At 46.3% G+C, this 27,900-nt stretch overlaps 1 protein-coding gene across 2 annotated transcripts in view; it reads left to right on the top strand.

The window, feature by feature from the left end:
- The window catches only part of PATL1 (PAT1 homolog 1, processing body mRNA decay factor), a 154,655-nt gene that overhangs the window by 6,855 nt on the left and 119,900 nt on the right, over positions 1-27,900 (top strand). For both annotated transcript variants that reach the window (XM_069752979.1, XM_069752978.1), the window contains exons 4-6: positions 20,646-20,723; positions 20,863-21,063; positions 21,145-21,201. In XM_069752979.1, the coding sequence (XP_069609080.1) occupies positions 20,646-20,723; positions 20,863-21,063; positions 21,145-21,201 (336 nt within the window). The remainder of the gene's footprint in view (positions 1-20,645; positions 20,724-20,862; positions 21,064-21,144; positions 21,202-27,900) is intronic.

Genomic DNA, 27,900 nt, shown 5'->3' with positions numbered 1-27,900 from the left:
CTAATCCTTTCAGAATTTATCGAAACCTGTTTGTACATCTATCGGGTCAGAATAAAGGAAGGAAAGTGGCAAAAAGCACTATTTCCAGCTGGATCAAAAAGGTTTCATGTATGGCTCATCTGGCTGAGAACTTGACTCCTCCAATTAAAGTCAAGGCCCATTCTACAAGATCTACTTCAGTGTCATGAGCAGAAAGAGTAGGCGCTTCCATCGAGTAGATTTGCAGGGCTGCAACTTGGTCTTCACCACATACCTTTTCCAAACACTATAGATTGTACTTATTGTCCAATAGGGATTTAGTCTTTGGCCGGAAAGTTCTCCAGGCTATTGTCCCCCCCTAGTGCAGAATTGGTTGGTACGTTGGTACTCCTCCTATGCTGTCGTGGAAGGTGACTAGAGAAATAGAATTAGACTTACCGGTAATTCGATTCCTAGGAACCTTCCACGACAGCACTAATTCCCTCCCTTTCCTTGGATTTATCTTGGGTTTATTAAGGTAGCTAGTGCTATGGTATCCGTTGTAAGTCACTGGCGATTTGGAGGGAGGAGGGGCTTTTAACCTCTCGTGCTTCCTGTCCCCCATAAGGGAATGGAGACATTCTCCTATGCTGTCGTGGAAGGTTCCTAGAAACCGAATTACCGGTAAGTCTAATTATATTTTTTTGGTTGCTGCGACATTGCATTAAAGTGCAATAACGGACGATCAAAATAACATATCTACACCAGACTGGTACCATTAAAATAGTCAGCTCGGCACGCAAAAAATAAGCCCTCACCCGACCCCAGATCACAAAAATGGAGACGCTACGGGTATTGGAAAATTGCACAACTTTTTTTTTTTAACCCCTTCATGACCCAGCCTATTTTGACCTTAAAGACCTTGCCGTTTTTTGCAATTCTGACCAGTGTCCCTTTGAGGTAATAACTCAGGAACGCTTCAACGGATCCTAGCGGTTCTGAGATTGTTTTTTCGTGACATATTGGGCTTCATGTTAGTGGTAAATTTAGGTCAATAAATTCTGCGTTTATTTGTGATAAAAACGGAAATTTGGCGAATTCTAAAAACTGCACCCCTCAAGGTACTCAAAACCACATTCAAGAAGTTTATTAACCCTTCAGGTGCTTCGCAGAAGCAACATGGAAGGAAAAAATGAACATTTAACTTTTTAGTCACAAAAATTATCTTTTAGCAACAATTTTTTTATTTTCCCAATGGTAAAAGGAGAAACTGAACCACGAAAGTTGTTGTCCAATTTGTCCTGAGTACGCTGATACCTCATATGTGGGGGTAAACCACTGTTTGGGCGCACGGCAGGGCTTGGAAGGGAAGGAGCGCCATTTGACTTTTTGAATCAAAAATTGGCTCCACTCTTTAGCGGACACCATGTCACGTTTGGAGAGCCCCCGTGTGCCTAAACATTGGCGCTCCCCCAGAAGTGACCCAATTTTGGAAACTAGACCCCCCAAGGAACTTATCTAGATGCATATTGAGCACTTTAAACCCCCAGGTGCTTCACAGAAGTTTATAACGCAGAGCCATGAAAATAAAAAATAATTTTTCTTTCCTCAAAAATGATTTTTTAGCCTGGAATTTCCTATTTTGCCAAGGGTAATAGGAGAAATTTGACCCCAAAAGTTGTTGTCCAGTTCCTCCTGAGTACGCTGATACCCCATATGTGGGGGTAAACCACTGTTTGGGCACATGCCGGGGCTCGGAAGTGAAGTAGTGACGTTTTGAAATGCATACTTTGATGGAATGCTCTGTGGGCGTCACGTTGCGTTTGCAGAGCCCCTGATGTGGCTTAACAGTAGAAACCCCCCACAAGTGACCCCATTTTGGAAACTAGACCCCGAAAGGAACTTATCTAGATGTGTGGTGAGCACTTTGAACCCCCAAGTGCTTCACAGAAGTTTATAATGCAGAGCCGTGAAAATAATAAATACGTTTTCTTTCTTCAAAAATAATTATTTAGCCCAGAATTTTTTATTTTCCCAAGGGTTACAGGAGAAATTGGACCCCAAAAGTTGTTGTCCAGTTTCTCCTGAGTACGCTGATACCCCATATGTGGGGGTAAACCACTGTTTGGGCACACGTCGGGGCTCAGAAGGGAAGTAGTGACTTTTGAAATGCAGACTTTGATGGAATGGTCTGCGGGCGTCACGTTGCGTTTGCAGAGCCCCTGGTGTGCCTAAACAGTAGAAACCCCCCACAAGTGACCCCATTTTAGAAACTAGACCCCCCCAAGGAACTTATCTAGATATGTGGTGAGCACTTTGATCCCCAAAGTGCTTCACAGACGTTTACAACGCAGAGCCGTGAAAATAAAAAATAATTTTTCTTTCCTCAAAAATGATGTTTTAGCAAGCATTTTTTTTATTTTCACAAGGGTAACAGGAGAAATTGGACCCCAGTAATTGTTGCGCAGTTTATCCTGAGTATGCTGGTACCCCATATGTGGGGGTAAACCACTGTTTGGGCGCACGTCGGGGGCTCGGAATTGAGGGAGCACCATTTGACTTTTTGAATACGAGATTGGCTGGAATCAATGGTGGCGCCATGTTGCGTTTGGAGACCCCTGATGTGCCTAAACAGTGGAAACCCCTCAATTCTACCTCCAACTAACCCCAACACACCCCTAACCTTAATCCCAACTGTAGCCATAACCCTAATCACAACCCTAATTCCAACCCTAACCCTAAGGCTATGTGCCCACGTTGCGGATTCGTGAGATTTTTTCAGCATCATTTTTGAAAAATCCGCGGGTAAAAGGCACTGCGTTTTACCTGCGGATTTCCAGTGTTTTTTGTGCGGATTTCACCTGCGGATTCCTTTTGAGGAACAGGTGTAAAAACGCTGCGGAATCAGCACAAACAATTGACATGCTGCGGAAAATACAACGCAGCGTTTCCGCGCGGTATTTTCCGCACCATGGGCACAGTGGATTTGGTTTTCCATAGGTTTACATGGTACTGTAAACCTGATGGAACACTGCTGCCAATCCGCAGCGGCCAATATGCTGCGGATCCACAGCCAAATCCGCACCGTGTGCACATGGCCTAATTCTAAAGGTATGTGCACACGCTGCGGAAAACGCTGCGAATCCGCAGCAGTTTCCCATGAGTTTACAGTTCAATGTAAACCTATGGGAAACAAAAATCGCTGTACACATGCTGCGGAAAAACTGCACGGAAACGCAGCGGTTTACATTCCGCAGCATGTCACTTCTTTGTGCGGATTCCGCAGCGGTTTTACAACTGCTCAAATAGAAAATCGCAGTTGTAAAACCGCAGTGAAATGCGCAGAAAAAACGCGGTAAATCCACCATAAATCCGCAGCGGAAAAATCCGCAGAGGACCAGAATACGTGTGCACATACCGAAACCCTAACCCTGGCCCTAACCCTACCCCTAACCCTATTCTAACATTAGTGGAAAAAAAAAAAAATACTTTATTTTTTTATTGTCCCTACCTATGGGGGTGACAAAGGGGGGGGTCATTTATTATTTTTTTTATTTTGATCACTGAGATATAATCTCTCAGTGATCAAAATGCACTTTGGAACGAATCTGCCGCACGGCAGATTCGGCGGCCGCACTGCGCATGCGCCCGCCATTTTGGAAGATGGCGGCGCCCAGGGAGAAGACGGACGGACCCCGGCAGGATCGGTAAGTATGATGGGGTGGGGGGGAGCATGGGGGGGTGGATCGGAGCGCGGGAGGGGTGGAACGGAGCGCGGGAGGGGTGGAACGGAGCGCGGGAGGGGTGGGACGGAGCACGGGGGGTGGGACGGAGCACGGGGGGGTGGATCGGAGTGCAGGGGGGGTGATTAAAGCACGGGGGGAGCGGACAAGAGCATGGGGGGAGCGGAGCACAGGACGGAGGGGAGCCGGAGCAGTGTACCGGAGAGATCGGAGGGCTGGGGGGGGCGATCGGTGGGGTGGGGGCACATTAGTGTTTCCAGCCATGGCCGATGATATTGCAGCATCGGCCATGGCTGGATTGTAATATTTCACCAGTTATAATAGGTGAAATATTACAAATCGCTCTGATTGGCAGTTTCACTTTCAACAGCCAATCAGAGCGATCGTAGCCACGGGGGGGTGAAGCCACCCCCCCTGGGCTAAACTACCTCTCCCCCTGTCCCTGCAGATCGGGTGAAATGGGAGTTAACACTTTCACCCGATCTGCAGGGACGCGATCTGGCACCGACTTTCATGACGCCTACGTGGCGTCATGGGTCGGGAAGGGGTTAAGCAAAGTTTGGAATTTTTATTTTTACCATTTAGATAAAAAATAACCTAGACATGTTTGGTGTCTATGAACTCGTAATGACCTGGAGAATCATAATGGCAGTTTTAGCATTTAGTGAACCTAGTAAAAAAAGCCAAACACAAAAGAAGTGTGGGATTGCACTTTTTTGGCAATTTCACCACACTTGGAATTTTTTCCCACTTTCTAGTACACGAAATGCTAAAACCAATGATGTCGTTCAAAAGTACAACTCGTGCCGCAAAAAATAAGCCCTCACATGGTCATATTGACGGAAAAATAAAAAAGTTATGGCTCAGGGAAGAAGGGGAGACGAAAACGCAAAAACGAAAAAAGCTGAGGTCATTAAGGGGTTAAAAAAGGCAGATAAAAACAGCAGAATTTACCTGTCCACAATGCCAGGGGTGCCCCAGATTCGAGCATACTTTCAATCAGTGCTCTGTTTCACAAATAGAACGATCATAGAAAGACCAGCACTCTAGTTACATACAAAATGTCATTAATATTGTTTTTTTAATTGATGATCTGATGGATTAAACCTTGAAAAACTGCCTGTCTTTTTATCATTGTTTATAAATGGTATGCCATCCCTTGTCACGAGCCGAGTGCCGACTAGATTTATTTATGCTCTTACTGAAGGGGTGACCTTTCTGGTCTAAACTGGAAGCTCAGGAGAATAGAATTCAAGGAAGGTGAGGATCCAAACCCTTCTGTCTCCCACATCCCGCAGCTTAGTAATGCCTAAACCTGGATCCTCTCTTGGCAGCAGAATCTTCCATCACAGCCACCACTGACTCCTGTAGCCACTTTTCTCTTTCATGGTGCATTTGTTTTACAGGCTTTATCCCCTTCGACTGCATCCCTACATACTCCCTTCCTGCTATGGGGACCGCCTACCTTACTTTCCACTGCCTATTATTGCTTAGTGTATGTTATTTTGACGACGACTCCTCCCTTCCCAATAAACCCTATTTGACCGATGGATAGCCTCTTTGGCCAGTTACCATTGAGAAGATGCTATTTAACCCCTTAACGACCACCGATATGCCTTTTAACAGCGGCATTTAAGGGTACTTAAACCACAGTGCCGTTAATTAACGGCGCTGTGGAAAAAGTGAATAGCGCCCCCCAGAGTCGGATTTTCTCTGGGGTCTCGGTTACCGGGGGTAGCCGAGACCCCAGAGAATGTGATTCTTTACCGACCCCCGGGTTGCGATCGCCGGTAATTAACCATTTACCGGCGGTCGTAAAAAAAACCCCAAAAAACGCGATTTCCCATTTAATTTCTCTGTCCTCCGATGTGATCGCACATCAGAGGACAGAGAAATGGGGTCCGCGATCGCCCCCTGATACTCACCTGTCTCCCCCGATGCTCCTCGTGGCTCCCCCGATGCTCCTCGTGGCTCCCGATGGGCACCGCCATCTTGTTCCAGTCAAAAAATGGCCGGCACCCGGAAAATCTTTGGGGTCTCGGCTGCCGGGGGTAGCCGAGACCCCAAAGAACATGATCTGGGTCGGATTTTACCGACCCCTGTTTTGCGATCGCCGGTAATTAACGGTTTACCGGCGACCGCAAAAAAAAGCGGGGTGTTATTCTTTGTCCTCTGTGATTGCACATCAGAGGACAGAGAAATTGGGGGATTCGGGGACCCTGTTATACCTACCGGTGTCCCTGGATCCTCCTGCGTCCCCTCCTGCCCGCCGGCTTCTTCATCCGGTTAGAAAATGGCGGGGGCATGCGCAGTGCGCCCGCCATGATCTGCCGGCCGGCAGCTAGAGGAGTTGGGGCTGAAATTAGGGTTGGGGCTGAAATTAGGGTTGGGGCTAAATTTAGGGTTGGGGTTAGGGCTAGGGTTAGGCCTCTTTCACACGTGCGTCGGTACGGGGCCGTCGTAATGCGTCGGCCCGACGCACATTGTGAAAATTGTGCCCAACGTGGGCAGCGGATGCAGTTTTTCAACGCATCCGCTGCTCAGTCTGTCCTGGGTAGGAATGGGTGGAGTTATGGCCGCACATGCGCGGTTGGAAATGGCGGACGCGACGTACAAAAAAAGTTACATTGAACGTTTTTTGTGACGACGGTCTGCCAAAACACATCGCATCCAGTGCACGACTGATGCGACGTGTGGCGATCCGTTGCGATCCGTCGGCAGTACAAGTCTATGAGCAAAAAACGCATCCTGCGGGCACATTTGCAGGATCCGTTTTTTTGTCCAAAACGACGGCTTGCGTTGGATGCCACACGACGCAAGTGTGAAAGTAGCCTTAGGGTTGGGGCTAAAGTTAGGGTTGGCTAAATTTAGGGTTAGGGTTGGGGCTAAAATTAGGGCCGTTTTTTCAGATTGAGCTATAAATACTGTTAAATAGGGCCTGCGCTGTGCGTTACTATAGTGTATGTAGTGTACCCTGATTCCCCATGTATGCTGAGAAATACATTACCAAAGTCGCCGTTTTCGCCTGTCAAACTGCAAAGATGCAAACTCGGCTTTGGGAAAATGGCCGCCGCGATCTCTTGTGCGCACGCGCGGCATCCCGCGGCCATTTTCCTGAAGCCCCGTGCAGCAGAGCACTCCATCTGCGCACGCGCGGCCCCAGGAAGATGGCCGCCCCCACCGATGAAAGGGATGACAGCGCAGATCGCGCGCTGTGTCTTCACGTGGGCGCAGGGAATTCGGACCTTGGACATGCGCACACCACTACGCCACCAACGGAAAGCTGGGGAAGAAAAGAGCGCTGTGAACACGCCCACCCGACCTGACCAGCCTGATTGACAGGCGAAAACGGCGACTTTGGTAATGTATTCCTCAGCATACATGGGGAATCAGGGTACACTACATACACTATAGTAACGCACAGCGCAGGCCCTATTTAACAGTATTTATAGCTCAATCTGAAAAAACGGGGTGACAGGTTCCCTTTAATGTCATGAAAGTACAGGTTTTTGCATTTTGTCCTTTTGGTAACGATGTAAAAACTAGTCTGCTCTCTTAATCATAGGAGGCAACACGTGAAACATGGCAGCATTGGATACTGTTCTTTTTTTGCACAGTGGACTATATATTCTGCAAGTTTGTGTCTCCTGGACCTATTTTTGTATCTTGCTATCATGGTGAAAGGTGCTGATCCTCCTCATTTCAGTGGCTCAAAACTAATTGGACAAATTAACTTTACCATAAATATAATGTTAATTCTGAATACCTTGTATAATGTACCCACAGTTTCCCTCAAGTACTGACAATTTAAATAACAAACTCTCCTAACATCGTGCCCCCCGATGCATTGGTCCTGTTTTGGTGTACTGAGGCTACATAAAGCAGTTCCAATATAGTATTTATTCGGACTCCCATGACAGCACTACGAGAGAGGGGATCCGCCCTTCAGGAACAGGAAACCTACAGATACAAAAGGGCGGCACCTCTCCCCATGCATCAGTTGGTTTCCTGTTCCTGGAGGGACAGGATCCTACAGATTTCATCTCGTAAGGGCCCAGGCCGGCCGGTCGAATCTGGTAGCGGGGGGGGTCTCCTACCTCGACCGGTGCGGAAAGTCCTGGAGACGCCACGGTGGTCCAGGCTGGACTGCACGTCAGTGGCGTTGGCAGCAGGGAGCAGGGTCCGGAGGATTCCTTGTCTCCGGAAGCCGGCGTTGGTAAGTTTCATTCCCCCCCCCTGAGCAGACGGCGGCAGTGAGGTGCGGTGGTGTGGTTGCGGCGTCGGAAGTGGAGCGCCGTCCGGAGCACTGCTGGGCATTCCCGGCGTCCTGCATCGCTCACTGAGCGTTTCCGGAACGCTGGGGCGCCGGGGGTGGAGCCGGCAGGCGCTTCCGGTTTGCGGGTTGACTGCGCATGCGCGGTCTTTCCAAAATGGCGGCGCCCATGGTCCGGTCGCTGGTTCTTCTGTACTACCACCGCTAACCTCCCAGCTGCAGCCTGATCATCAGGAACCAATGGGGAACACGCCAGGTGGCCTGCTGACCGGAATACAGGGGGATATAAGCAGGTGTTGGCGATAGAACCCTGCTTTTGGCCACAGCTTCATCATGGCAGATGATGGTGAGCAGCAGCCTCAACTTCTGGATAAAGTACGGCAGGAAGCCGTGGGAAAGGAGCATATCAGAAGTGACCAGTCCAGCCGTAAAAGCTCGTCCAGGCAAGGATCTAGAGCTTCGACTGGCAAGGAGCCCCCTCGTGTTCCGGTACCTTTCTCTTTGGCGTACACTGGTAAGTGATCTACCTGAATGTTCACTCAGTGACGCGGGCCCCTTATACTTTGTCATTCTAGGGGAAGAGAAGTGCAAAGTCGAAACATAAGGAGTGTGCCCTATGTGAAGTTCCCTTACCAGATTCCTACCCTAAAAAATTGTGTGCCTCCTGTATACAACAGACGGTGAGGTTTACAGGAGTGGAGGGGTTGAGTGACATCAGGCTAGATAGATGGTATCTCCCTTATTGTCCTCCCCTAGGTAGCGGAAGAATCTGCTTCTACGGCTAATCTGCGTGAGATGATCCGTACAGAAGTAAGGGAATCCCTGCGGTCTATGTCCCAGGCGGGAAGTTCAAAACAGAGAGCCTCGGTGATCTCTGATTCGTCAGAGGAAGATAAAGAGGAAGGTTCTTATCGCTCAAATCTCTCTTCCTCGTCATCAGAAGAGGAATCTGGCCGATTCTGTCTGCCTCTGGACCGGGTGGATAAGTTAGTCAAGTCGGTCAGAGGTACGATGGGCCTAGAAGAGCCTAAGACTCAGCTTTCCCGTCAGGAGCTAATGTTCAGCGGCTTGGAACACAAGAAACGCAGATCCTTCCCGGTGATTGATAAGATTCAAGACCTGATTCTCCGGGAATGGAAAAAACCGGAGAAGAAAGGTTCTTTGCCACCGGCTTTAAAGCGCAGGTATCCCTTTGAAGATACGGATGTGGATACCTGGGACAAGGCCCCTAAATTAGATGCGGCGGTGGCGAAGGCATCTAAGAAAGCAGCTTTACCTTTCGAGGACATGGGGTCCCTTAAAGACCCTCTTGACAGGAAGGTGGAGATCTTCCTTAAGGGTACGTGGGAGATTGCAGCCGGATCCTTGAGGCCAGCAGTGGCTGCGACTTGTACAGCCAGATCCCTAATGGTCTGGTTGGAACAGTTGGAATCCCAGCTTAAAGAAGGCGCCTCCAGGAATTCTATTCTAGGTGCGCTTCCAGTGATTCAGGATGCTGCGGCTTTCTTGTCGGACGCGTCGGTGGACTCGGTCAGAATGGCGGCCAGAGCAGCTCGTAGAGCCTTATGGTTGAAGTGTTGGTCGGGGGATATCCAGTCAAGATCCAAATTATGCGCTATCCCATGTAAAGGGGAATATCTCTTTGGGCCAACCTTGGATGAGCTGCTCGAAAAGGCTGGAGATGATAAGAAGAAATTTCCTAATTTGTCATCAGCTTCTTACCGGCGTCCATTTAACAGAAGGAGATTTGGTCGTGGAAGGAAGCGCGCATCCTCACCCTCTAGAGAAAATTTTAGATGGGAGGATAGACGCAGGAGAGATACGGGTTACATGTTTCGCCGTTCCTCAAAAGAACGTAAGAAACCAGACCAATGACTAGCAATCCCTGTGGGAGGGAGATTGTCAACCTTCTCTTCCGCATGGACTAACATCACGAATAGTGTCTGGGTCCGAGGTATTGTATCGGAAGGCCTAAAATTGGAATTTGTTCATTGGCCTCGTGATAAGTTTATGCTAACCCCCTTGCGTTCCTCCACTATTGAACAGACGGCCTTAGAGTCAGAGGTCATGACTTTATGCCGTAAAAATGTACTGATTGAGGTTCCGGAGTCAGAGAGAGGAAGAGGATTCTACTCTCCTCTTTTTTTGATTCAAAAACCAGACAAGTCGTTCAGGACTATTATCAATCTTAAATCCCTTAATGAATACCTGGTTAATACCACGTTTAAAATGGAGTCAATCAGTTCTGCAATAAAGATGTTGTTTAAACACTGCTTCATGGTAGTTGTGGACTTAAAGGATGCATACTATCATGTTCCTATCCACGAAAACTTCCAGAAGTTTCTACGTGTGGCGGTGTCTATGGGAGGTATTGTTCGCCATTTTCAATTTAGAGCCCTTCCCTTCGGCCTCTCAACGTCTCCCCGGGTATTTACTAAAGTAGTTGCAGAGGTTATGGTGCACTTACGTGAATCCGATATTCTCATTGTTCCTTATCTGGATGATTTCCTAATAGTGGGGAACTCAGTAGACCATTGCCTGGCTCAGGTTAAAACAGCTATATTTAAACTGGAAAATCTGGGCTGGATCATAAATTATGATAAATCCCGATTGCAACCCCTAAAGACCCAGAGGTTCCTAGGGCTGCTGTTAAATTCCGAGTCCCAACAATGCTGTCTTCCGCCTGATAAATTACTTCATATCCAACAACAGGTGTTAAAAGCAATTAATAAACCATCCATGACCCTTAGACAGGCTATGTCTTTGTTAGGTTCCCTAACTTCCTGTATCCCCGCCGTCCGTTGGGCCCAGTTCCACTCCAGGCCTTTACAGTTTGACGTACTACATTATGATAGGGTCTTACAGGGTTCCTTGCAGGGTCAGATGACATTGAGTCCAGGGGTTCTTACATCTCTTAGATGGTGGCTAGAGGAAGACAATCTGTCAGCAGGAGTTCCCTGGGTGACTCAGGTGACTCGGGTAATCACAACAGACGCCAGCCCCACGGGGTGGGGGGCTCACATGGGTGACGTGGTAGTCCAGGGTCTATGGGACCCCCAAACATCAGCCTCTTCCAATCAGAAGGAGTTGATGGCAATTGAATTCTCAATTAAGGAACTCCTCGTGTATCTACAGGGTCACCATGTCAAAATCCTCTCCGACAACCAGGTGGCAGTGGCCTACGTGAATCACCAAGGTGGAACACGCTCCGAGTTCCTGATGGAAATAGCGGACCGCCTGCTCCGGATAGCGGAAAACCATTTTCTATCTTTAACAGCAGTGCATATAAAAGGGAAGGAAAATATAAGGGCGGACTTTCTAAGTCGAAACACCTTAAGACAAGGAGAATGGTCTCTGAACTCAAAAATCTTCAACCAGATTGTCCGCAGGTGGGGTCATCCAGAGGTGGACTTATTTGCCAGCAAGGACAACAGGAAAACGAAAAAATTCTGTTCCTTGAATCCCAGGGAATATCCGCTGGCAGTGGATGCCTTCCTGATCAGATGGGATTTCCGGTTGGCTTATGCGTTCCCCCCGCTAAACCTGTTGCCTCTGGTGGTCAGAAAGATAAGGGAGGATCGAGCGAGAATCATACTGATCGCTCCGTTCTGGCCCCGAAGAGCTTGGTTCTCCTGGCTCAGGACCATGTCGGTGGAAGACCCCTGGGTACTGCCGGACATCCCGGACCTACTTCATCAAGGTCCGATCAACCATCCACAAGTGAAGGGTCTCCATTTGACGGCATGGTCTTTGAGAGGTCACTGTTAAAAAACAGAGGATTTTCTCCAAATCTCATTGATACCCTTATGAAGAGTAGAAAACTCATAACAACTAAGATCTACTCTAGAACTTGGAGGAAGTTTCTGGCATCTTCAAATTTTAATATCGAAGAGGGTTTACCAATTAACCAGATTCTAGAATTCCTGCAGAGAGGGCTAGAGCTAAATCTATCCACGAGTACGCTAAAAGTACAAGTCTCAGCCCTAGGGGCCCTATTTTCTTGTAACATTGCTGGTAATTATTGGGTATCAAGGTTCATCAAAGCAGCTAGTAGGTCCAGACCTATACACAGGAATAGGTCAATGCCTTGGGATCTCAATCTAGTCCTCTCTGCTTTGACTAAAGAACCGTTTGAGCCTTTACATTCAGCCTCACTTAAATTACTATCCCTCAAAACAGCATTTTTGGTGGCAATTACATCTGCTCGTAGGGTAGGAGACATACAGGCTCTTTCTAGGCTCTCCCCCTATACAGAGTTTCTACAGGACAGAGTAGTCCTCAGACCAGATCCAGCTTATTTACCGAAAGTGGCCTCAGATTTTCATAGATCTCAGGAGAGATAGTTCTACCATCATTTCTCCCTAATCCTTCTAATTCCAAAGAAGAGTTACTCCATACGTTAGATGTTAGGAGATGTCTCTTAGAATATATATCAGTCACTGATGCTTGGAAGAGAGAGGAGGCGTTGTTTCTATCCTTCCAAGGTCCCAGGAAAGGTCTTAGAGTGTCAAAGTGCACGTTAGCGAAGTGGATTAGGGAGGCTATCTCTCTGGCTTATACTGCAGGTGGAAGTCCTGTTCCGCAGAATCTGAGGGCACATTCCACCCGGGCCATGGCCACATCCTGGGCTGAAAGATCTGGAGTTTCCATCGACCAGATATGTAAGGCGGCTACGTGGTCATCCCCTTCCACCTTTTTCAAGCACTATAGGTTGGACTTGGGGTTCTCTTCTGATCTCACCTTCGGGTTAAGGGTGCTACAGGCTATAGTCCCTCCCTAAGGTAGTTTACATCTCTGTAATTCTCTCGTAGTGCTGTCATGGGAGTCCGAATAAAGCATTAAGCTACTTACTGGTAGCAGCATTTTTCGGAGGCCCATGACAGCACCCTTAGTTCCCTCCCTATTCACGTGGGGGTTGCACTTCCTATAGTATATATAATGAGATGGATAGATCTCACGTGTGGTATATAGTTCAATATGATGGATTATTTTTGTACATAAACTGTATATAATGTATGTTTGTGTGCTACTAACCGCGGTAGTCCTCTCAGGCTCTAATATACAACTGATGCATGGGGAGAGGTGCCGCCCTTTTGTATCTGTAGGTTTCCTGTTCCTGAAGGGCGGATCCCCTCTCTTGTAGTGCTGTCATGGGCCTCCGAAAAATGCTGCTACCAGTAAGTAGCTTAATGCTTTTCGTGCTTACTGAGCCATGATGCACAGGCTCAGTGGTCGTAGAGGGATCTGATGCTCCTTTTCAGTCATTGCATTCAGTGGTATCTGGATCCTGAGTGCACATACTGTTAAAATTGAAATGCCAAGCCACACTTTACCCAGGTGTGCTCTAGATGAATTTCTTGAGTGTAGCTTCCAAAATATGGTCACTAGTAGAGGCTTCTGCTATTTTAGAACCTTAGAGGCTCTTCAAATGCTACATGGTGTCTGATACCTGGAGCGCTCCCGATAACCAGCTGTTCGGCACCACAGCTGCATGTGTCGCGGCTGTGTGACAGTCACAACACATGCATGGAGAGCCTGTTGGGCTCTCCACACGGTGAGCAGTATAAAATAAAAACAATTCCTGAATTGCGGTTTGTCAATTCTGTCTCCCAAAAATTGGAATAGAAAGTAATCAAACGTTGTGACCAAGATTGTATCAATAACAATGTCAACTCGTCCCACAAAAAAAAGAAGCCCTCATATGACTGCAGAAATATGGGAAAATCTTAGCTCCCAATTACGGCAATGGACATTTAATTTTTTTACAAAAACAAAACCCTTTTTTATTGTGACAGCAGCCAAACATAAAAAAATATAAATCTGGTATTGCTGTATTCGCGCCAACCCGAAGAATAAAGTCGCCTAATCGGATATACAGCACAAGGAACGTCGTAAAAAATAAGCTATTCTTGACCTGTTGATTTTGTTCATTCTACCTCCCAAAGATCGTAGTAAGGCTCAGCTCACATTTATCCTGCACTCTACATTGAGCGCTTACACCTGGGTTTCCATGTAAGTCTCTGAAATAGGTGATTCAGACAGAAACCCCAATGGAAGATTCCCTCTGAGGCAGGTGGAGGCACTGTGGACTTTGTCTGACATATGATCCGGCGGTGTCTGTCTTTTTCAGTGTGCATAAAAGTACGGTCGGTAGTTTTGTGAGTCTCTGAAAAGGAGACTGTTGAACAGAGGCTAGACGGAGCCCAGATTAACTCTGCTGCATCATGATAATGAATGGATCCCTCTGGGGTTTTGCCTGATTCGTGTGATTTGGAGATTTAGATGGAAACTCTAAGTGCTCAGCGTAGAGCGCAGGATAAATTTGATCTTAAATGTTCCCAATAAAAGCTTTAACTCAATCTGCTAAAGTCCCTACTCTGTTTTGTCAATGGAATTATAGGGAGTTTCCACGTTACTGATAGTACAAAGGTTCAGGAAAAGTGAAATGGCTCCTCACCCCCAAAAGTAACCCAGTGAATTCTGCTATCCCCAATCCCCCCCACCCCTTCTAAGCCCCACAGTGTGTCTAAACCACTTTCCACAGTGCTTTAATTCCTGTGAAGCACCTAAAGGGTTAATAAACTTCTTGAATGTGGTTTTGAGCACTTTGAGGGGTGCAGTTTTTACAACAGTGTAGCTTTTGGATTTTTTTTACTTAATGACCAGGCCAATTTTTGCAATTCTGACCACTGTCACTTTATGAGGTTATAACTCTGGAACGCTTCAACGGATCCTGCTGATTCTGAGATTGTTTTTTCGTGACATATTGTACTTCATGTTAGTGGTAACATTTCTTCGATATTACTTGCGATTATTTATGAAAAAAACGGAAATATGGCGCGAATTTTTAAAATTTTGCAACTTTCAAACTTTGTATTTTTATGCCCTTAAATCAGAGAGATATGTCATGAAAAATAGTTAATAAATAACATTTCCCACATGTCTACTTTACATCAGCACAATTTTGGAAACAAATTTTTTTTTTTTTGTTAGGGAGTTATAAGGGTTAAAAGTTGACCAGCAATTTCTCATTTTTACAACACCATTTTTTTTTTTTAGGGACCACATCACATTTGAAGTCATTTTGAGGGGTCTATATGATAGAAAATAATGAAGTGTGACACCATTCTAAAAACTACACCCCTCAAGGTTCTCAAAACCACATTCAAGAAGTTTATTAACCCTTTACGTGCTTCACAGGAACTGAAACAATGTGGAAGGAAAAAATGAACATTTAACTTTTTTTTGCAAACATTTTAATTCAGAACCATTTTTTTTATTTTCACAAGTGTAAAAACAGAAATGTACCGTATATACTCGAGTATAAGCCGACCCGAGTATAAGCCGACCCCCCTAATTTTGCCACAAAAAACTGGGAAAACTTATTGACTCGAGTATAAGCCTAGGGTGGAAATGCAGCATTTACCGGTGAATTTCAAAAATAAAAATAGATCATTATTTCCCCATAGCTGTGCCATATAGTGCTCTGCACCGTTCATATTTCCCCATAGGTGTGAACCATATAGTGCTCTGCACCGTTCATTGTGCCCCCTAGCTGTGCCATATACGGTGCTCTGCACCGTTCATTGTGCCCCATAGATGTGCCATATACGGTGCTCTGCACCGTTCACTGTGCCCCATAGCTGTGCCATATACGGTGCTCTGCACCGTTCACTGTGCCCCATAGCTGTGCCATATACGGTGCTCTGCACCGTTCACTGTGCCCCATACATAGCTGTGCTGTGCCATATACGGTGCTCTGCACCGTTCACTGTGCCCCATAGCTGTGCTGTGCCATATACGGTGCTCTGCACCGTTCACTGTGCCCCATAGCTGTGCTGTGCCATATACGGTGCTCTGCACCGTTCACTGTGCCCCATAGCTGTGCTGTGCCATATACGGTGCTCTGCACCGTTCACTGTGCCCCATACATAGCTGTGCTGTGCCATATACGGTGCTCTGCACCGTTCACTGTGCCCCATACATAGCTGTGCTGTGCCATATACCATATACGGTGCTCTGCACCGTTCACTGTGCCCCATACATAGCTGTGCTGTGCCATATACGGTGCTCTGCACCGTTCACTGTGCCCCATACATAGCTGTGCTGTGCCATATACGGTGCTCTGCACCGTTCACTGTGCCCCATACATAGCTGTGCTGTGCCATATACGGTGCTCTGCACCGTTCACTGTGCCCCATAGCTGTGCTGTGCCATATACGGTGCTCTGCACCGTTCACTGTGCCCCATAGCTGTGCTGTGCCATATACGGTGCTCTGCACCGTTCACTGTGCCCCATAGATGTTCCACATAAATTTGTGCCGCCGCTGCCGCAATAAAGAAAAAAAACCACATACTCACCTCCCTTGATTGCAGCTCCCAGCGTCTCGTTCCGGCGCCTCCATCTTCCCGGCGTCTCTGCTCTGACTGATCAGGCAGAGGGCGCCGCGCACACTATATGCGTCATCGCGCCCTCTGCCTGAACAGTCAGAGAGCAGAGACGCCGGGAAGATGGAGGCGCCGGCCGGGAAGATGGATCGGCGCCCGGCGGCTGGAACGAGGACAGGTGAATATAACATACTCACCTAGTCCTGGCGATCCTCGCGCTGTCCCCTCCTGTCTTCGGTGCCGCAGCTTCTTTCTCTATCAGCGGTCACCGGCACCGCTGATTAGAGAAATGAATAAGCGGCTCCGCCCCTATGGGAGGTGGAGCCGCTTATTCATTTCTGTAATGAGCGGTCCCACGTGACCGCTGAAGAGAGGAAGAACTGCAGCACCGAAGACCGTGGGACGGCAGGGACAGCGCGAGGATCGCTGGGACTAGGTAAGTATACCTCAGCGCCCTCACCCCCTCACCCGCCGACCCCACCGCTACCGTGACTCGAGTATAAGCCGAGGGGGGCACTTTCAGCCCAAAAATTTGGGCTGAAAATCTCGGCTTATACTCGAGTATATACGGTAACCATAAATTTTGTTATGCAATTTCTCCTGAATACGCCATTTACACAAAAATGATCTTTTCGCCCACAAATTCTTATTTTCACAAGGGTAACAGGAGAAATTAGACCACAAAAGTTGTTGTGCAATTTCTCCTGAATACGTCGATACCCCATATGTGAGGGTAAACCACTTTTTGGGCGCACCGCAGAGCTTGGAAGTGAAGGAGCGCCGTTTTACTTTTTCAATGTAGAATTGGCTGGAATTGAGATTGGACGCCATGTCGCGTTTGGAGAGCCTCTGATGTGCCTAAACAGTGGAAACCCCCCACAAGTGACCGCATTTTGGAAACTAGACCCCTTAAGGAACATATCTAGATGTGTGGTGAGCACTTTGAACCCCCATGTGCTTCACAGAAGTTTATAATGCAGAGCCGTGAAAATAAAAAATATTTTTTTTTTTCACAAAAAAGATATTGTAGCCCCCAAGTTTTTATTTTCACAAGGGTAACAAGAGAAATTGGACCCCAGAAGTTGTTGTCCAATTTATCCCGAGTACGCTGATGCCCCATATGTGGGGGTAACCCACTGTTTGGGCGCACGGCAGAGCTCAGAAGGGAGGGAGCACCATTTGACTTTTTGAGCGCAAAATTGTCTGTTGTGTTTGGAGACCCCCTGATGTATCTAAACAGTGGAAACCCCCCCAATTCTAGCTCCAACCCTAACCCCAACACACCCCCAACTCTAATCCCAGCCTGATCCATAATCCTAATCACTAACCCTAACCATAATCACAACCCTTACCCCAAAACAACCCTAATGTCAACCCTAACCATAACCCTAATCAAAACCCTAAATCCAACACACCCCTAATCCTAATCTCAACCCTAACCTCAAACCTAACCCTAATCCCAATACACCCCTAATCACAACCCTAACCTTAACCCTAATCCCAAACCTAACCCTAATCCCAAGCGTAACCCTAATGCCAACCCTAACCCTAATACCAACCCTAATCCCAGCTCTAACCCTAACTTTAGCCCCAACCCTAGCCCTAACCCTAATTTTAGCCCCAACTGCTGTTCTCCTGCCGGCCGGCAGATGGAGACAGATGGCGGGCGCACTGCGCATGCGCCCGCCATTTTCTTCTGCCGGCGGCCAGGAGGAGCAGCAAGAGGATCCAGGGACACAGGTGAGTATTGTAGGGTCCCCGAATCCCCCTATTTCTCTGTCCTCTGATGTGCGATCACATCAGAGGACAGAGAATTACACTTTACTTTTTTTTTTTTTTTTTTTGCGGTCGCCGGTAAACAGTTAATTACCGGCGATCGCAAAACAGGGGTCGGTAAAACCGACCCCGATCATGCTCTTTGGGGTCTCGGCTACCCCCGGCAGCCGAGACCCCAAAGATTCTCTCGGGGGCGGGCACACTGCGCATGCGCCCGCCATTTTGAAGATGGCGGCGCCCACCGGGAGACACGAGGAGCATCGGGGGAGATAGGTGAGTATTGGGGGGCTACCTGGGACCCCTTTTCTCTGTCCTCCGATGTGCGATCACATCGGAGGACAGAAAAATTAAAAAGAGATCGCGGTTTTTTTTTTTTTTTTTGCGATCGCCGGTAAACGGTTAATTACCGGCGATCGCAAATGCGGGGTGGGTTAAAAAACCCCCGAATCATGTTCTCTGGGGTCTCGGCTACCCCCGGCAGCCGAGACCCCGGAGAAAATCGGCCTCTGGGGGGCGCTATTCACTTTTTCCACAGCGCCGTTAACGGCGCTGTGGTTTAAGTACCCTTAGCGGCCGCGGTTAAAAGGCGTATCGGCGGTCGCTAAGGGGTTAAATGGATTGTGGCTCCTAAAGAAAAATTGACTTGATAAATTTTGTTGGTAAAAACTAAAACAATAAACTTTTAACCCTTCTAACTTCCTAACAAAAAAAAAGTTAGAAAAAAATCATTGATGTAAACTATATGTCGTTATCTATTTTGTGTGGTAGAAGTATTTGGTTTGATCTCCTAAAAATTCAGCGTTTTGAAAATTGTAGATTTTTTTTTTAATCAAATTTTTTATATTTTCATAAATAAAAATCACATAGACCAAAATTTACCACAAACATGAAGTAGTGTGTAATAAAAAAAACCTTTCTCCGAATCACTGGGATATATTGATGCATTCCAGAGTTATTACCTCATAAAGTGATACTGGCAAAATTAAAAAATTTGGCCTGGTGAAGAAAGTGAAAACAGGATCATAAAGTGAAGATGTTAAACGGATTTTCCATTTTCTATAGAGCCTCCTCATTTCAGGGGCTCAAAAGTAATTTAACAAATTAACTTTATCATAATGATTCTGAATACCTTGTAGAGAATGGGGCTGGGTGAGGGACTATTTTTTGCGCACCGAGCTGACGTTTTTATTGATACCATTTTGGTGTGTATACGATCTTCTGTTTGCCCGTTATTGCATTTTATTGCAATGTAGTGGCAACCAAAAAAACGTAATTCTGGCGTTTTTGATTTTTTTTTTCGTTATGCCATTTACTGATCAGGTTAATTTTTTTTTTTTTTTATATTCATAGATCGTGTAATTCTGATTGCGGCGAGACCAAATATGCGTATGTTTGATTTTTTTTCTTTATTTTGAATGCCTCGAAAGGGGGTGATTTGAACTTTTATGTTTAAAATATATATATATATATTTTTTTTTTAAATTTTTACAAGCTTCAATAGTCTCCATGGGAGACTAGAAGCTGCAGTTGTCTGATCGGCTCTACTACATACAGGCGATGATTAAATCTCCTCTATGTAGCAGAAATGCTGCACTTGTTAGGAGCGCTGGCCACCGGGCAGTGCTTACAGCAATCCGGCTATGACAACCATAGAGGTCTGGCAGAGACCTAATTGTCATGCCAACCCCACCGTGACACGCGATCACGTGAAGAGGTCACTGATAGGTGGGATTTCCAGCTCGCTTCCCACAAGTGAGTTAAATGCTGATGTCAGAGATTGACAGCGGCATTTAACAGGTTAACAGCAGCGGGTGGATCGCCATTCCACCCCTGGCTGTTAGAGGCGCCTGTCAGCTGTTAAATTGTTCAAAAGTTGTTATCCCTATATGCAAATATAAGGAAAACAGTATAGACTGCAGACTAAGCACTGACAAACCTGGGTGTCACAGTAGCACAATAAGCCCAACAAAAGGATGAAGCTACTGAATCAGAACTGGACGCATGCAAATGAGACTAAAGAACAATTTGTATATCTGAAACCTCTGGCCCTCTACTCCACGCCCAGCACCACCGCCTTTTTTGTTATATGACTTCAGGCAAAGGAGCCATCGGCCAGGAAAGAGGAGGAGGAGCTTGGTGATTAATAGAACTGGAGAGACAGAGGCTTCAGACAAATAGCTCTTCACTCTCATTTGCATATCATGCCAAGCACCGATTTCTCAGTAACTGAGGAATGGACTGTCAAAACTGGCCTGCAAATAGTTTGAAGAAATCCTGCTGACAAATTTCCTTTCAAGAGGCGCACATCTTACTCAAGTGGACTTTAGTTCAAGAGTGGCAAACAAAACGCCAATCTTGGTGAATCTGCCACTCAGGTTTTATAGTCAATAATGCTCGGGAGTGGCTGGTAGGCGTTGATCCCTATTATCAAGGTAAACTGTGTTTTGTTACGTTCACCAGTACAATGTACATATTTTTAATAGGTAATTTTCCTTTATATTTTCAAGCTATCTTCTGGGATAAACTCAAGTATATGGGGATCTTCTTCAAGCCTGCGGCCAATCAGAGGACCCTTGCTGACAGAGGTAAGCTTGGGGTCATAGTCTACATTGTTTTATTTTCATCTTAAATGCTTTGCCTGTTGTCATAGATCCAACAATGAACATATTTTTATATAATTGTAATGTTATAAAATATATATTGACTCTTGATTTTTCATTAAAGGATATGAGTCCACTCTCTATACTACATGAGTATGGCTTGGCTGCCATTCCTCCCCCCAATGGAGATGGCACTGAACAAGATGCCTCCGAGAGAGCTTTGCCTCGAAGATCCACCTCCCCTGTAATAGGCAGTCCACCTGTGAGAGCCGTGCCTATTGGGACTCCTCCGAAATATGTTGGCCCCATGTTCAGTCAGCAGCAGGTTCTTATATCATTAGTCATAGTTCTATTTAAGATTCCATTCTCATTGTTGATATATTTACTAATTATTATTGTTTTTCAGGTTTTATGCCCAAATCCTATCCACATTCGAGCAGCCTCTTCTTTCAACAACCATCCGGTAAATCATTACTATACTTGCACTCCTCTGTCTTGAGCACATGCAGTACACCTGTGCGCATACACTACAGTTGTGGCCAAAAGTTTTAATACTGACACAAATTTTGGTTTTCACAATGTTTGCTTCAGGGTTTTTAGATCTTTAGTCAAATGTTTCTATGGTTACTGAAATATAATTGATACGTTTTTATATTTTTATTGACAAATACATCAAGTTTCTGCAAAGACTCAGTGTTTACAGTGTTGTCCCTTAGGGTGCTTGTCCACAGGCCAGATTGTCGGCGCTTTAAACGGAGTGGAAACCCCGCTCCGCCCAAAGCGCTGCCCCCTTCTGTACGCGCGGTGGTCACCGTACCCTATGCATAGGACTGTTATTTAAAGGTAAACAGACATGCTGCGTTCTAAAAAGATGCGCCGCATGTCCATAAATGCAGGTCTGCCCGATGCGTGTTCGCACGCATAGTGGAGACGGGATTTCATAAAATCCCCTCCACTATGCTGTAACATCTGGACGCTGCGGATTGAACGCTGCGGCTGTACGCAGTGTTCAATCCGCAGCTAATCCGGATGTAATCCGGCCCGTGGTCACATACCCTTATTTGACGAGATTTCTGCCCTGCTCCTTGTGCTTGTTGGATATTAACTTCTGGGCCAAATCCTTACTGATGAGAACCCTTCTTGTCTCATCACAATTTCTGTATTTTTGTTTGTCCACTCACTTTGAGGATTTGACCACAGGTTCTCAGTGATATTGAGATCTGTGGATTTTTCTGGCCATGGACCCAAAGTTTTGTTTTTCAAGCCACCTGGCAATCACTTTTGCCTTGTGCCATGGTTCTCCTAAGGAAAAGCATCATTCATCACCAAATTGCTACTGGATTGTTGGGAGACATTGCTTTTGAAGGATGTTTAGATACCATTCTTTATTAATGGCAGTATCCCTAGGCAAAATTGAGTCTGAGAGACCCCCATAAATTTAAAGAAAACCCACATGAGACACAAAACTCATCGTCGCGCTCACCTTTACTTTCCAGACAATCATATCTTCATTTTGTTTTTGCCAGGACTACAATACACCTGTACAGTGACACACCAACATGGGCACACCCAACTAACTGATGAGAGCCCTGTTTTTTCTTCTGTATTCTAAAATTAAATTTGTCCTAAAAGCTTCATACTTTTTACAGTGATTTTTGCCTCTGCAAGTTTCCCAGTGAAACAAATTGGTCCCATTTATGTAAATTATGTGCTTGTGGCACTCAGTTATACTTGATAGATGCAAATTAAGCTTTTTTTGCGACCTGTCTGCCTAAACTGACAGCATAATCTAAGCCAGTGTTCCCCAACTCCGGTCCTCAAGAGCCACCAGCGGGTCATGTTTTCAGGATTTCCTTAGTATTGCCCAGGTGATCGTTGCATTACCTGGAAAGGCAAGAATTCCATCACCTGGGCAATACTAAGGAAATCCTGAATACATGACCCGCTGGTGGCTCTTGAGGACCGGAGTTGGGGAACACTGGTCTAAGCACACAGGCCCTGAATTATATAGTTGTTTTCTGGTATGAAACTCGTTGAATAATTAAAATATGTATTGTGCTCTGCTCAGTCTGCTAAGGTAGGACAGGGCATGGCAGAGCCCTGCCATCATAATTTGCATCACAAAGGTGGCTTCAGTTATGTCAGAAATACGCACCAGCCCGGGTGTAGAATAACATCTCCGGCAGAAGATAATGTCAGTTGTAAGATATTCTTCACTAGATGGTGGCCCGATTCTAACGCATCGGGTATTCTAGAATATGCATGTCCACGTAGTATATTGCCCAGCCACGTAGTATATTGTACAGCCCATGTAGTATATTGTACAGCCCATGTAGTATATTGTACAGCCCATGTAGTATATTGTACAGCCCATGTAGTATATTGTACAGCCCACGTAGTATATTGCCCAGCCACGTAGTATATTGCCCAGCCACGTAGTATATTGCCCAGCCACGTATGTAACAGGTTAAGAAATAAAAAATAGATATACTCACCTTCCGAGGGCCCCTTGTAGTCCTGTCGTTTGTGTGCGGTGCACGCGGCCGCTTCCGGTCCCAGGGTTGGTATGAGTGCAGGACCTGTGATGACGTCGCAGTCACATGACCGTGACGTCATGGCAGGTCCTTCTCGCATAGCATCCTTGGCACCGGAACCTGCCGCTTGCACTGCCAAGGACAAGACGTCGGAGGGTGAGAATAACCTTTTTTTTATTATTATTCTTATTTGTAACATTAGATCTTTTTACTATTGATGCTGCATATGCAGCATCAATAGTAAAAAGTTGGTCACACAGGGTTAATAGCTGCGTAACATGAGTGCGTTACACCGCGCTCCAGTAACACTGGCATTAACCCTGTGTGAGGGATGACTGGAGGGGAGTATGGAGCAGGCAGTGACTGCAGGGAAGAAAGAGCGGCCATATTGCCGCCGGACTGTGGCCGTCGCAGCCATGACAGGCAGCTGGCGAGATCAATCAGCGACTTGGATTCCATGACAGACAGAGGCCGCGACCAATGAATATCAGTGACAGACAGAAGGACAGAAAGACGGAAGTGACCCTTAGACAATTATATAGTAGATTAATTTAAGTGGTGTATGCCGCCTAAGGAAATAGTGAGAGCCACCACTCGTAAATTTTAGACTGGCGTGCAAAGCACCAGCCTTAATGAATTGGGGCCAGAGCCTTTTAAGAGACATGTCACCAGATTTTCATATATAACTAAATGCACTACCTGTGTGTCATGTTAAATAGCACGCAAGCCTCCTATTTATAAGAGCCCAGCACCCCCGCGTATTCAAGAGAATATCTATGATTCTGCCATTTGCTAATTGGTGCTGTCCAGTTCTCTGGGACTTGTTGTTCTTTTTGCTTTGCGCCTCCTGTGTACCTGCAATTGCCATCCTCCTGCCTTGATTCACGTGGTAGACGTCTCGTACGTCATCCAGACTGCTCATCTCTTGTGCTTACACAGTAGAGAACCGGGGCTGTGCAGGTGTAACAGCTATCTGTCAATAAGGGCAGGGGACCAGTTATTGCGGAGGATGCGCAGCACACATGCCAACATCATCTGTCAGTCTGGATAGTGCCAATTGGTGCACGGGAAGATTATTAAAGTATATCTGTAGATATGCAGAGGAGCTGGTCACTTGTAAAGAAAGTGATGGCGTGCTCTTTAAGATGACTTAAAGGGAATTTGACTATTGAAAAAAATGTGAAGTATTAATGTTTTACTTTTTTGGGCAAATATTAACTTTTTTAATGGTATAAAATAATGTCAAATGGTTTCTCATTTAAGTGGAGCATCTGCTGAAATTTGCTAAGAAAATCTAGTGTGCTGCTTGCAATTCGACTGCAGTAAATGTAGGTGGGATCTGTTCACATTTGTGTGTGACTCCTCTCCTCCTTCTGGGTGTTTGCAAAAGGGCAAGGGAGGACGAAAGTTTAGGATCACAGTGCGGAGCCATTTTGTTGGTGACTGCCAGTGATATTGACATGTGGACAGGTCGTGAACTTAGTTTATATAGAGAGAACCTGGTGACAGGTTCTTTGTGATATAGTCCGTCTAAAAATCACGTTTAGCGTTCTAATTGCTGCCGTCATTCTGAAGAAACTGAATATTAATGAAGTATGCTAATTAAGGTGCTGATTACACTGGTGATGGGGCTAAATAGCTCAGTGGACTATTCTGCCCTCTGATTTGGCATCCCTCATTGGTTACTTAGTGCCAGCTGCTCTTAAGTTTTCACTAATGACAGGAACCCGTGTGCAAAGTTGAGGGAGTGGTTCACGGAGTCTCAAAGCCACACCAGAGGTACGCCCTAATTAGCATACTTGATTAAACTTCAGCTTCTGGTAAAGGTTGGATTTTTGTAGGAGCTATAGCTCCTTCAAGTTAAGTGCTTAGTTTATACTGTCAGTTTACGCTTACAGAGACTCTGCAGTTTTTTGTCTCTGCAGACCCTGGCTCCAGCAGTGTCGCTTACTGGGCTGCTTGCTGTAGTTTTGTTAACATACTGCTGATAATATGCAATTTTATCACTGAGAGGACTAGTAAACCTGCAGAAATGTAGCCCTTTGCCTTATTTCCTCCTTCATCTGCCACTTTTGGGAAGCATACTGCCTATGCACAGTGTACACTGAAAGCTGCCAATCAGTGGTGTGGGTGAGGCTATACAGAGCTCAGCTTTCAGAGAATTGATAGATCTACAGCAGCTTTGATGTAATCAAAACTACAGCAAGCAGCCCAGTAAGTGACACCTCTCTGGAATTAGGATTTCTGACCCTACATCATGCTGCTTTCTGATAGTGCAGCAATAACCTGGTGACCTATTCCCATTAAATGGAAGTTAGCAGAAAATGACCTATTGTTTAAAACAGATCTTTGTGTTACATGTAATATTTTTTAGTGTTGCTTTTTTTCCATCTTTATTAAAGGGAACCTGTCAGCAGGATTGTGCACAGTAACCTACACACAGTGTCAGATCGGTGCCGTTATACTGATTAAAATGATACCTTGGTGAAGAAATGTGTCTTGTGGTTGTTGTTTAATCTGCATTTGTAGTTTTCAGTTACTGATATTCTCATTCTCAGGGGCGGCCAGTGTGAGGGTCTTCATGTGGTGCTCTGCATAGCTATTCATCTGTATGGCTACTGACAGGTCACTGATCCCTCACTGACCTGCCCCTTTTTTACATACTGAATATAATATTGTTTGAAAAGAAATTCATTCATCAGACAGGCGGCGGTGCCTGTGCTAGAGCATGATACAGGGGATAATATGCATATTTTTATTTTATTTACACATAGTTTTGTTTAAGAAATTTTTGTAGTGTTTTTTTTTTTTTTTTTTTTTAAACAAAATGGTGACCGCGCTCAGATTCTAAGATTCTAATGCGCATGCGCCACCAGCTCCATTTCTCTATCGCTTCATTGGGGGACACAGGAAACCATGGGTGTATGCTGCTGACACTATGCCCAAAAACATTCTCTTCCTCAGCAGTGTACAGCCCACCCACTGGCACTAGGTTAATCAGTTTAGCTTATAGTCAGTAGGAGGTGGACACATGTCTTACTAGACTCATATCTACCTCTGGTTTTTGTCGTTTTCCAGTAACCTCTCCCTTTTCTCTGTTTTTGGGCAAATCTTCTCCTTACCTCTGGAGGGATACAGTGTGAACAGTCACACTGTACCCCCACATAGAGAATGAGTAGGGTATGAACTGCCAACTGCCACATATCCTCATATGTCTATCCTACAGGACCTCAGCCCCTAACACATGAAGAGTGTATAGGTGATCCAAACATTGGTCCTGGCCCCAGTCCCCTGCCCACTCGGCTACCAGGTCCTGTTAGTTTCATGAAGCTAAGGATGAAGTTAGAGGAAGATCAAGAAGAATGAAGATTAAACTCCACACTTTTTTTTTTTATTATTCCCATAGGGCTCTGATGGTCAGTATAGATCTTCCACTTAATATGTGGCTTGTCCCCTTTAATTACAGCAGGATCGGTAGTGCAGGGTTACATTTGCGGTACCTTTTGGGCTTCAACACCCCCTCCCCACCTTGTCTCGTCTGCTGCATTTTCTAATTTAGACCCCTGCTTCTGTACGGCAGAAGCCCCCGTCACACACAGCGAGATCACTGCTGAGTCACAAGTTTTGTGACGCAACAGCGATCTCAGTAGCGATCTCGCTATGTGTGACACGTAGCAGCGATCAGGCCCCTGCTGTGAGATCGCTGGTCGTGTCGGAATGGCCTGGGCCATTTTTTGATCGTTGAGGTCCCGCTGGGTAGCACACATCGCTGTGTTTGACACCTTACCAACGACCTCGCTGACAGGACGTCCCATTGAATCGTCATGAAATAGCATCGTTGTACAGGTCGCTACAGGTCGCCGCATCGCTGCTGCGTGACATCTCACCAGCGACCACATAGCGACGCTTGAGCGATCCCTGACAGGTCGTATCGTTGTCGGAATCACTCAAGCGTCGCTATGTGTGACGGGGCCTTTAGTCTCTGTGCTTAGCTCCGCCCCTTCTACCGTCCTTTTCGAGCGGGCTTTTTTCCCACTTGTGGCATTCACGCCCCCTCCTCTCCCCTCAGTGGCACGGAAGCTTCACGCCTTATCTTTCTTTGTGGGCCCACCTCTTCCTCCCTACAGTCGCCATTTGCCGGCACCTGGACCCGGAATGTGGTGTTTCTGCAGGCAACACAGGCGCTCCTACAATCTCCCCGCAGCCTTCCTTTTTTCCAGGAACTCCTCTGACAACCTGGAAGCAGACTTCAGGACCTGCATCTTTCCTGTGAGTAATCTCTGTTCTGCAGACTGACATTCTACTTAGCAAAATCCTTTCTGTCCCCTAACCTCTGGCATTAGGTAGTGGGTCTGTCTTTCTTCTATCATGTCTTAATCTTAGGGAGAGCGCTCTCGCCCTCCAGCTTCTACTCTTGTCAAACACTTTGTTTACTCTTCTTGTAATTGCAGACTCTGTCAGTCGTCTTCCTTCTGTCAGGACTGCAGAAACCCCCCATGCCTGCTACCAGGAGTACTCTACTGCCCCCAAAGAGAGAGGGGCCCCTATCCTAGTGTGGGCTACCTCTGTCACAATCTTTTGCGGACCTCACCATGGTGTTGCATGCCCTGGTGTCTGTTGTTGACAGA

This window comes from Ranitomeya imitator, chromosome 2 (genome assembly GCF_032444005.1).
Source record: "Ranitomeya imitator isolate aRanImi1 chromosome 2, aRanImi1.pri, whole genome shotgun sequence".
Lineage (NCBI taxonomy): Eukaryota > Metazoa > Chordata > Amphibia > Anura > Dendrobatidae > Ranitomeya > Ranitomeya imitator.
This window is presented reverse-complemented; position numbering and strand designations above follow the sequence as displayed.